Raw genomic sequence first — 11,626 nt, forward strand, 5'->3', positions numbered from 1 at the left:
AAATATTCCCACTCCTAAAAGGTAGGCTATAAAAATAGCTCTAGAGAAAGTGTAAGTCTCTCCATCTCTGCTTTCTTCAAACTACTTCTAGCATATTGGCTGATATAGCCCTGTAATACAGATAGCCTAATATAAGGGCCATGTGAGAATCTCTGGTAATTTAAACAATTTATTAAGTGATTTTTGCGCTTTTGACATTCCCTATATGGTGCAAAATTGCTGGCAAGTGAGCTGCATCACAAAAGCCTAAGGGACAAGTTCTTGCAGTAGCGGGTGGGAGTCATACAGCGGGTGGTCCAGTGAAAGTTGCGTCACTGATTTTTATTTATTTGTATACATACATTCTACACCGAAGTGAAGCCCCTTCGAACTATTGTAGGCTCAGTGTGGTAGGCATTCCAGTACGTTAGATGGCGCTAAACAAACGTTTATAGCTACATTTCCTGGCTCAAGTTTGTCCATGTTCCTTTGCCTTACCCGGCTAGGTTCAATGACATTCCGGCTTTCATAAGGAGAAATATCTAGGTTTTAATATATAAAAAGCTCCAAGAATGGCATTAACGTATGTTTTCAGATCAATCAGAACAGAGTTCTCAAAGGTAGGCAAGAAAATGGTGCGCTGGCATCCAGCATTTTTTTTCTGGTTGTGCTTTCTGAAGCTGCTGTCAGCTGTTGATTTGAAGCTAACTAGCTTCCAGTACCTAGCCTAGCTAACCACGTATGGGACAAGAACGTTAAAGTATTCCAAATTCTGCAGCTAGCCTTTGAGTGTTGTTGGCAACATCACAGTGAATTGAAATATATTCCCAGAACCAGAGGTCATCATGGACATTTGATTTAATCTGTTAGCAATGATGATGGCTTCACTGAAATGTAACGTTCGATAATCTCATTTCTTGTCCAACCCAGGTCTGCACCGTTCATCATGCACAGTCTTTACACACAGGATTTCCAGTTCTTGCTGCAGAGAAAGCTCTCCTTATGAAACTACGCAAAAGTACTGGCTACACATTCATTAACTGCAAAAAAGCATTGGAGAAGTGTGATAATGACATCACAAAGGTAAACATTGCTTCTTTCAGTACAGCTTTGCTTGCTGAGCAGGGCAGGGATGGATGTGTAAACTTGGCCCTGGAGAGGTGCAGGATTTGTTCCAGCCCAACAATAACAAATATGGTTTTAGTACTTTTCAATCTGGTGAGTTAGTGCTTGGTTGGAACAAAAGCCTGCCCTGCAGTGCTTTGCACACAATGCAGGCCTCCTGGATCAGGATTGGGCAGCTGCTGACTTAAATGTAGTGTATATTTAGGATAATTTGTGTAATGTTTTTCTCCAACCAAGGCAGAGAGCTGGTTACATGAGCAGGCCCAGAAAGAAGGCTGGAGCAAGGCCAGCAAGCTGGAGGGGAGGAGGGCCAAAGAGGGGCTGATTGGTCTGTTTGTAGGAGACAAAGCTGCAGTCATGGTAGAGGTAAGCAGATCTCATTCACTCATCCTCCTCGGTGCAGTCCGCATACATTATTCAAGTTGAATAATACCTGCTTTAACAGTTATCTTCATTTCTTTAGTTTGATCAAATGTAAAAATGATCAGAAGTATTTGTATCTCAATGTCCTCCACGTCTGTGTGTGTTGCAGGTGAACTGTGAGACAGACTTTGTTGCCCGTAATGAGAAGTTCCAACAGCTGGTGAAGGATGTGGCGTTCGCCACCATGGCTCACCACAGCAGTAAAAACCAGGGCCAAACTGGATATGTGAAGGTATGACACATTACCACACCATCCCCCACTCAGTAGCCACATCACCCTAGTATACCTGTTGGAATACTTAAAACTGCATTTATCTTTGTTGGTTTCAGAGTCTCCTGGCAGCAGAGGACCTCTCGAAATTGAACTTGGGTGAAGGTGCTTCTCTGGCTGATCAGCTGGCCCTTACAATAGGTGAGTGAGTAATAAAAATAGCCATTTAATAATTTAGTAGACTCTTATCAATATTGAGATGCTCTCATTGAATTTGAGCTTTAATAACCTCTATCTGCAGCATTATTTCTTGCTTGGAAGAATTTGGAAATTGAAGACTACTCTGTTAGTGAAGTTGTAATTTCCTGTCCCGTCCCCTGTCAGGTCGTCTGGGTGAGAACATGTCAGTGAGGCGGGCGGTGACGGTTGGTATCCCTGCAGGCTGGCATATCGGCTCCTACATCCACGGTGGTGTGGCGGGTCAGTCTGATATGGCCATGGGGCGATACGGCGCCCTCGTGGTGTTCCAGGGGGGCAAGGACGGGGCGCAGGACACCCTGGGGAGGAAGCTAGGGCAGCACGTAGTGGGAGAGGCCCCCGTATCCCTGGGCAACATGGATGACCTGCCCTGTGGGGATGCGGAGACGCGCCTGCTGCCCCAATCCTTCCTCCCTGACCCTAGTAGGACAGTGGCCCAGTACCTGACGGAGCAGGGGGCACGAGTTCTGGACTTTGTCCGCTTTCAGTGTGGGGAGGTTGGCAGTGATGGGGCACATTGAAGGGTAGAGGAGAGCATCTCAGAGACCTTACAGGTCATGTTTTATCTGCCTTTTATTTGTTTCTAAATTAGGCCAAAGTGCAGATGGTTATTTGATGTCATGCAAATGCATTCAACCAATTTCAATGTCTCATGTTTTCATGCCTTGTGTGATAAGCTTAATATGTGTACTAAAATGACACATGCTGTAGGATAAATTAACTGAATCACCCCAACAATAAAGATATTTTAAACTGTAGATTACCATGTCTTCTGTACATTTATATCTCACTAATTTGTCATATTGTAACTCTAGCTACAGTTTATATATTCGTACCACACGATGGCGCACTTGTTCAATCATACAAATGGTTTATATGACTGACTCGTATGATCGTCCACATGAAAGCTTCGATGGAATTGGCTAACAAATGATGTTTTTCCACCACCACAGCATACATACACCAATATTTATTTACTCGCTTTTAAAGAACAGTCATGATTCCAATAAATTCACGCTTGGACTGTTTTGTTGCACCTATCTTCCAGAATTACGGTAAATAATCCGAAAAGGCAACGCCTGCCAGATGTGATTGGTTTGTACAGTGCATGAATTAAGGATGACGTCATGAGCATAGTTTTCTTAACGTTCGCGTCTATCCGTCTACATTCCCCTGACCTCCGCCCGTTGACAGGATTCGAACCAAGCCCAGAAATGGTAAATGCCTTTGCTTTGTTCTGTTTTAAATATTTTTTGTATGTGACGTGCCGTCTAGACTGTTAGGCTAGCAAAATGTCGTTTTAAATTCGTGTAGACAAAGCCAGTTAGCTAATCCAACGAAGACGTTTCACTGCTGGATTATCATACCGTGGCTGGCCAATGTTAGCTGGTTAATGTAGTTATCTAGCTAGCTACTTGTTCTCTTCATCTTCGATAATCATATTAATTTGTTTTTCCCTTTTCATTCTTGCCGTACCGTTTAACCAGTCTGACTTCTCAGAAGACCAGATCATTGGTGAGTTTCAATCAGCTTTGTGACAGTAACGTTATTTGAAGGCTAACTAGCTACTGTAAAATGTTAGCTAGTTGCTAGTTTATCCCCTTGTTTCATCTGTGCCATTCATTGTGGAATAGCTCTACTTCTTTCCTGTCCCCTTTGTTGTGAGAAGCAGTTTCCCTGCTGACAAGTTGATATAAACTGGAGTTTATGGTGAGTTTTTTTTTTTTTGACGGACCATGTTTTGTTTTTTCTAACCATTTTGGGATTCCTTGCATTATTAGAGGCGTCGTCGTCTGTCATGCACACATCAACGAATGGTGATATACAATTACAAAAATATTGATTCACGGTTGTCTATTGGCGCAGTCAATCCCCTCCTTTTGATCCCCACATAGCGGTTTGATTGAATGGTGTTTCATCAAATTAATGTTTTGTGTTGAATGTTACTGACCAACTAATTTTGCACTGAGTTCTGTGCCTGGTATTTGTATGCATGCAGAACAAAGTAAAGGGACACGTCAACATGTCAAGGCATTATGGCTAGTCATTATACGACCTGAGTGTTCAAAAGCCAGGCTACTTTGATGAAAGAGTTGCCGTTTAGTAATTCCATTTTGGTATTTTTTTTATCTGTTCCGTTTATTGTGTGATGTCTATTTCGGCTACCTAGCTACGTGGTTCATTTAGTAGAGGAACCGGAAGTTCTCAATTCTGGAACGTGAATTCATTCGTTCCCGATGCCAGAACTGTATCAGATGTCTAGATGTATTATAGTGAAAATCAGGCCACTATATTGTAATTTGTTCCCAGTCCTTCACTGGTGTTGACTCGTATACATTGTGTAAACAAAAGGAAATGACTAAACCACTTATTAAAGAGTTGTACGCCTCGAAGGCGTGGCCGAATTAAACCTCAGACATGCTGTTCTTTGAAATTAAAGTTGGCGAAGCATAATGTAACCATTTAGCAAGAATATATGTAGCGACATAGTGTTACTGTAGGCGACTCATCGATTGTCTGTGCTTTTTTCTTTTACTCAATCAATGGCATTTTTAGGAGTTTAGTTTCGCAGTTGCTAGATTTCCTTTGCGGTCGTTTGGTCGATAGATTACACCACCAGCGCTTGCTGTCAATGCCATATATGGGTAAATGAGTGGCTGCTGTGTAGTTCCAGACGGGCCATCTCGGGATGCGCAGCATACCAGCGATGGAAGGCAAGCACCATAACAATGGCCCTGGGAAATGACCCTTGTCAGAAACCATTCCAATAGAGGCCACTGAATTTACTGTAGATTACACATAATCAAAGAAACAACAAAACAAAAACATCTTTGGATTCACTTTCTTGACCATTTTTATGGGTGGGGGGTAAACCAAAACACATACACACTCAATCCAGCTTTGCTTTTTTTGTGCTTTTTTTTACGCCTTTCCTTTCCCCATCTGTCAGAGTTCAAGGAGGCCTTCCTGCTGTTTGACAGGACGGGCGATGGGAAGATCAGCTACAGCCAGTGTGGTGATGTCATGCGGGCCCTCGGCCAGAACCCCGTCAACGCTGAGGTCCTCAAGGTCCTGGGCAACCCCAAGTCAGAAGGTCAGCCCTACTTCTAGATGCTTACTGAACATTGACCATTAGTATCTATTGGCTGGATCAAACTTATAAAAGTATTACACACATCAGTTAACATTAGTAAGATTTTATTCCGGCATGGCATCGTCTTGTGTTCAGCTAGATTTAGGCCTATCCTCCAAAGCTTAGGGATGGTGTGTTTTTAGGTCTGTTGCTGTTTATAGTCAACCTCTTCACCAAACCAGTTTGACTAATTCATATCCGGTTAGGTGGAAGATGTCAATTAATGTGCTTAAGCATCCAAGGATAAAACTGACGAAACAGAATGTTCTTCTGGGTATGACATTCCCATCCTATGGAGTGTGAACTTATCCTTGTGTGTAATCTGCAATTGTCAAGTACCACAGATGTTCTGTGTTGTAGTCACGCGTTGTGTGGGGTCCTGTTCTTACGTGTGCTAATTACACACAGAATAGATTCAGCGCATGTCAACAAGATCTGATAACGTAAAGATGATTATCAATTTATAGAGAAACGCAAGTTTACCACTAATTAGGAATTTATAAGGTTTGTGGATTTGTTCCGATTTTTTTACAAAATTCAAAATCAAATCGAAATTTTATTGGTCACGTACACAGATTTGCAGGTGTTATAGCGTTCCCACAAACAAAGTTAGGCTACACATAGTGGGACTGAGTACAGTAGTTTGTCCTTTGGGGATCTAAGAAATTCTTATCAAAGCTCTCCTTTTTTTAATAAATACATTCCAAGCCATTATTTTTACTCTCAGTATGTGGGCCTAGATGTAGATATTTCATATAAGTTATTATCTCTGTTTATAGCAAAGTAATAGTAGTTTCTATTAATAGTATCTAATAATAGTTTTTTTTTCGCTCCCCAGAAATGAACCACAAAATGCTGGACTTTGAGCAGTTCCTGCCCATGCTACAGGCCATCGCTAAAAACAAGGACCAGGGCTCCTTTGAGGACTTTGTGGAGGGTCTGCGTGTCTTTGACAAGGAGGGCAACGGCACAGTGATGGGCGCTGAGCTGCGCCACGTCCTCACAACGCTCGGTAAGACCTCAGAACGATCTTATATAGCTTTCATGAAGCATTTGTAAGTGCTGTCACTGGCTAGGTTTACATCTCCCCTTATGAAAAGATATAGAACTGCACCGTCTGTTTATTTCTCTTGTATTAGTGAATGGTTTATATTACAGGATATAAGCAAACAGTTTATTTTTCTTGTATTAGAAAATGTTTTATATTACACTATATAAGCCAACAGTTTATTTCTTGTACCTGAGAGCTCAACTTCAGCTTAAAGAGCAACTGCCCCTAAAAAACTAATTTCCCATTTAGAAACATCCTATGTGGCATCGATATGAGTCAGAAACATTTATTCTGTTAAAATTGATTACAAATTGTAAATAGGATAACTTTGGTCATAGTCAGTATTGTCCAAAACAGAGTTTGAGGTGTGAGGTCATGACTGCATCACAACGTAAATACAGGTTGCGTTTGTTTCAATCCTGCCCACAGCTGGCAGCACACAAGTAATCCTCAATTTGGAGTGCAGCTGCATTGGACCCAATCATAATACCTGTTGTAAATTTGGATTCACTTTGGATATCCCTATGGGATAAGATCTGTAAATTACACAATGTACATGGGACAATATGTTAAAATTACAATAGTGACAAATTTCAATGACTTAACCTCAAACAACTATAAATTGTAGAAATTAATATACAAATATTGCAAGCATTTAATGAGAACCTAAAAGGTGTGCAACATGAAAATATTCTAATTTATATTGTGTCGTGTATTGACGGTCCCTAACTAGATAAGCTTTCCAAATTCAAACTAATTTTGCCGCAGTTGCACACCAGCAAGCTGAAGCTAATTGGTGAAATAATTTGGCCAACTCTTCCCACCTGCAAACACACGAGACACACATCAAACCCGCACCCTGAAACCAGCTCCTGTTTGAATTCAGTCATAGCATTTCTTAATGAACCAACTTTTAAAACTAGGCCAAATCAGGAAGTGCATTCGTCGTTTAACACTCCAGACAAACAGTACTGCAACCTGCCATGTGACGATGTTGGAGACATAAACCATTACCATTCAGCTCTTGACGGTTTTACCTGAAAAATTGAATTTGGATCAAGCGAAACGTTTGATCCACACAGTCCTGATAGTTTACCTCTTCTCCTTATCAACCACACCTGACTGTTGTACCAAAGGTCTTCATTGTCACTAATCAGTAATCACCTCTTAAACTAGTGACTCAATGCCCTACTGTATCCATATTGATACACTTGATTTGCATCCTGGATATCTTTCTTGTCAGTAAGGCGATTGGGCAATAAAAAAGACAAGATGTGGCTTTGTTGAGTCTCCCTGGTTAACTGTGTCAGTGTCCCTCTGGGGATGTCTGCTTGGTAGTGTAGGGATTGACATTTAAGGGTTGCAAGTGAACTTGGCAGCCATTAAAGTTAAACCTGCACCGAGGTTGCCTCATTGGGCAGGTGAAAAAGTGAAAACAACCGAACTGCAAATAATTCCTGTAGCCTAAAACTAATCTTTCTGGTTCCCCCACACTTTTTTAGTGAAATAGACTATTTATGGATGTTGGGGAAGTTGAGCCTGCTCGGAGTTATAATATATATATATTTTTTACTGATAACAACCCAAATACAAAATAATTCCAGTCTTAAGCATTCTGATTTCTCTCCTATGTGTAGATGAAAGGCAGGCAATAAATGGCACTTCTGTGTGTAAATAGTTCATTTGCCTGAAATTATAAGTAATCATAATAGTAAGGGGGACCCAAAAAATACTCCTGACTTGTCTTTCAGACTTTGTCAATCCGTCTAGTGGCTTTTACCTTTGTAGAATGAAAGGAAAGATGGGATTCCCTTGCTGTACACTGTCTTTTTGTCTATTTATCGGTTATGAGAATGTAAAAGAGCATTTCATTTGTGTTGCAGGTGAGAAAATGACAGAAGAGGAGGTGGAGACTCTGTTAGCAGGACACGAAGATGCCAACGGCTGCATCAACTACGAAGGTAAAGCAGAGTGGTGAACTGGATGGATATGATGGCTGTAAAGAGAGAACACTGAACCTCATCCTGTACTGTAGAATATATTACAATGCTTGAGGATTTACCCTTTCCCATAGTGTTTGAATAATGGAAGAATAATAAGACATGAATTGTAACAAAATACAATAACGAAATACAATTGACTTGAATGGGATGTACTTGTGTTTTGTGCCACGTAACCACAAAGCCTTATGATTATTAAGAAGGATTAGGCGTAGGACTGGCTGGAGTTTGTATTATTGGATTTCAGGTGTGTGTGTCCCTTGTGTTGTCCCTTCACTGACCTCCCTGTTCCTCTCCCACAGTCTTTGTCCGCCACATCATGTCCGGCTGAGCGGCGAGTACGAGCAGACCCCCTAAAGCCCCCCCCCCCTCTGTTGTCTCCTACCCCAGCAGTGAGCTCTCACCTGCTCTGGGAGATTTGTGTGTAGGGGGAGGGGGCCCTCTTGTCAGCCCATCACTGCACAGAATGCTCCTACTCCTAGCTACTGATACCGCACATATAGCCAGTAGTTTACTAACAGTTTTACTCTTTAATGTTTTATAGTGATGGTTGGTGTTGTGAAGGGGGACCGGGTGCTTCTAGTCTATCTAACACACTTGTTGAATAAGTGGCAGGCTGTTGTAGATATGCAGAGTAAAAGCTATGATACTAATAGAGTAGGATATTGCTCTGTGCCATGATGGTGTTGTCAGAGGCTGCTGGGTTCCTGTGATGGAGTCAGTGGTTTGAATTTATGGTTTGATCTCTGTTCTCTTTAACTTTCTATCTTGCAGGGCCCTTCTCCTGCCCAGCTCCCTCGCCTCTCTCTCCCTCCCCTGGCTGTTGCCTGCATGTAGCGTCTCTGCATGTGTCTAGGTGGCTCCTCTAAATTACCCCCATGGACACTGACTCTCCAACTGGAGGAGGGCAGGACACTGACGGGGGGGGGGTCTGTTAGCTAGACTAGATGGGTGGCAGTTCAACTCTGAATGTTGGGGAGAGAGGGGTTTGGATAAAGTGGTGTGCAATACTAAGGATTTCTTAATGGTTGAATTATCGTCCTCTACTATAATGATTTCTAACTATTGCAGTGAGTAGCTCCATTTCCTTGGCTGGTGACTTCTGTTCCCTTGTACTGAAGGAAGCTGCTGCTGGTACTGTAGGCGTGCTAGAACCTTGATTTATTTTTTCCCCTGCCTTTCTGCCAGATCCATCGCTCCTCCTCCTTCCTCACAGCTGTCCTTGTTCTCCTCTGTTAGAACAGCCCAAATAAGGAAGGGGGTTGCTAATCCTTACACATTCCAGGTCCTGAGGCCTGGCTGAGCAAATCCTTTGCTGTTCTGGCTCGCTAGGAGAGTTTCTCTCTGTGTCCCTCCCTCTACAGTTCCCCCTCCCTCGCTCCTGCCTCTAATGCTCAACCTTTTAATGCTGATTCTCTCTTCTGTCTGACTGACACATGGAGTCTCTGTGGATCAGATTCAGGCTTCAGCATCCAGCTGAGAGCAGTGCTCATGTTGGGGAGGACTTACAGTGCATTCGGAAAGTATTCAGACAGCTTGACTTTTTCCACATTTTGTTACGTTACAGCCTTATTTTGTTTCCTCCTCAATCTACACACAATAGCCCATAATGACAAAGCAAAAACAAGTTTTATATATATTTTTTGGCACATTTAGAAAATAAAAAAACGAATGACATTTACATATGTTTTCAGTACTTTGTTGAAGTTCCTTTGGCAGCAATTACAGCCTAGAGTCTTCTTGGGTATGACGCTACAAGCTTGGCACACCTGGAGAGTTGGTTGTCCTTCTGGAAGGTTCTCTCATTTCCACAAAGGAACTCTGGAGCTCTGTCAGAGTGACCATTGGGTTCTTGGTCACCTCCCTGACCAAGGCCCTTCTCCCCCAATTGCTCAGTTTGGCCAGGCGGCCAGCTCTAGGAAGAGTCTTGGTGGTTTCAAACTTCTTCCATTTAAGAATGGATGCCACTATGTTCTTGGAGACCTTCAATGCTGCATAAATGTTTTGGTTCCTTTCTCCAGATCTGTTGTGTGACACAATCCTGTCTTTGAGCTTTACGGACAATTCCTTTGGCCTCATGGCTTAGTTTTTGCGCTGACGTGCACTGTCAACTGTGGGACCATAGACAAGTGTGTGCCTTTCCAAATCATGTCAAATCAATTGAATTTACCACAGGTGGACTCCAATCAAGTTATAGAAACATCTCAAGGATGATCAATGGAAACAGGATACACCTGAGCTCAATTTTGAATCTCATAGCGAAGTGTCTGAAGTATATTTGTTGTATTTTTTTAAATGAATGTGTTAATATTTCTAAACTTGTTTTTGCTTTGTCATTTATAGGGTATTGTGTGTAGATTGACGAGGGAAAAAGCATTTAATACATTTTAGAATAAGGCTGTAATGTAACAAAATGTGCAAAAAGGGAAGGTGTCTGAATCATTTTCGAATGCACTGTACCTCTCCGTTGATTCATTATAATTTCTCCTTGTGATTTTTAAATATATAGGTGTCTGTAGACTGTGACATCATTTGAGTGTGCTTTGAATATGACAGCTTGGTGGGATAATGCTTAGGAAGGCTTTTGGTCAAATTTCTTCTTTGCATGTAATAGCCCCTCCATAAATTATTCTCGGATACCCAAGCCATTTCATATTGAACCATTCAGTAATGAGTCACAGTATGAAGTCATAAGGAAAATAAGGCCCTCAATCTTCATGGTGAGTCTGGGGCTATTTGGGAGAGTTGGGAGGCTATAGCACTGCTGGCAGATGCTGGAGGTGGGGTTTGCTCTAGGCTCTTCTCAGACACTGATGACCAAGCATGCTGCTGATGTTCTTTCTTCTTCTCTCCCTCAGAACTCGTCCGGATGGTGATGAGTGGTTGAAGATTAAGAACACATCCGGATCATTTTATTCCCAAATGTTTTTTTTCTTCTATTATATACGCAACGTCTGTCTCACCCCCATCCACTGTCATTCCCCACCCAACTCTTGTTAGCCCTCGTTTTGTCATATTTTTTGTATTTTCTTTCAGAAGTGCCTTTTCTGTGTCTGAGTTGAAGAGCCCCTTTTCATTTCACTTCAAAATATCATCCAACCACGGAGGCGCATGCTATCATGCCTGGCTCGTGGACAGAATCGGCAATAACATTCCCTTGATTATTCCATACATTCCCATCACCCACCCTGTCACTCAACCCTTGTCAGCCCCACCACCAAATAGCTGTTTTTTTATACGGAGGAGATGCATGTTCATTGGCTGAGACCATGCTGTAATGTGGGTTTTACCAGGCCAACCAACCAACCAATCATGAAATTACAGATTTACTGTCATGTATATGTTATAACGAACGGTATTTAATAAAAATCCCCAGTTTCTGAAAATAATGTATTTTTTCTTTTTAATAAAACGATGGTGAAGCAACATTCTTAATTTAGTTTGAG

General features: G+C 41.9%; 2 protein-coding genes across 5 annotated transcripts; both read left to right on the forward strand.

Moving 5' to 3' along the window:
- The first annotated feature begins 457 nt into the window (after positions 1-457).
- Positions 458-2,754, forward strand: tsfm (Ts translation elongation factor, mitochondrial). Its single transcript, XM_029684191.2, has 6 exons — positions 458-599; positions 910-1,062; positions 1,342-1,470; positions 1,637-1,759; positions 1,858-1,939; positions 2,123-2,754. Exons 1-6 carry the CDS (start codon positions 552-554, stop codon positions 2,515-2,517), a joined length of 930 nt encoding a protein of 309 aa, XP_029540051.1. The 5' UTR covers positions 458-551; the 3' UTR covers positions 2,518-2,754.
- A 354-nt stretch (positions 2,755-3,108) lies between these two features.
- On the forward strand, positions 3,109-11,608 carry LOC115143176 (myosin light polypeptide 6-like). Of its 4 annotated transcripts, none has more exons than XR_003865604.2 (7): positions 3,109-3,213; positions 3,484-3,511; positions 4,947-5,090; positions 5,968-6,141; positions 8,064-8,141; positions 8,483-8,572; positions 11,039-11,608. XR_003865604.2 is itself a non-coding variant. In XM_029683313.2 (7 exons), exons 1-6 carry the CDS (start codon positions 3,124-3,126, stop codon positions 8,509-8,511), a joined length of 543 nt encoding a protein of 180 aa, XP_029539173.1. In that variant the 5' UTR covers positions 3,109-3,123; the 3' UTR covers positions 8,512-8,518; positions 11,039-11,608. The 4 variants fall into 4 exon arrangements, 3 of the variants coding, with proteins under 3 accessions (XP_029539173.1, XP_029539174.1, XP_029539172.1); XM_029683313.2 differs by having other exon boundaries at positions 8,483-8,518; XM_029683314.2 differs by having other exon boundaries at positions 8,483-8,514.
- Positions 11,609-11,626: the final 18 nt, after the last annotated feature.

The sequence above is a fragment of the Oncorhynchus nerka genome, linkage group LG15 (genome assembly GCF_034236695.1).
Source record: "Oncorhynchus nerka isolate Pitt River linkage group LG15, Oner_Uvic_2.0, whole genome shotgun sequence".
Taxonomy (NCBI): Eukaryota; Metazoa; Chordata; class Actinopteri; order Salmoniformes; family Salmonidae; genus Oncorhynchus; species Oncorhynchus nerka.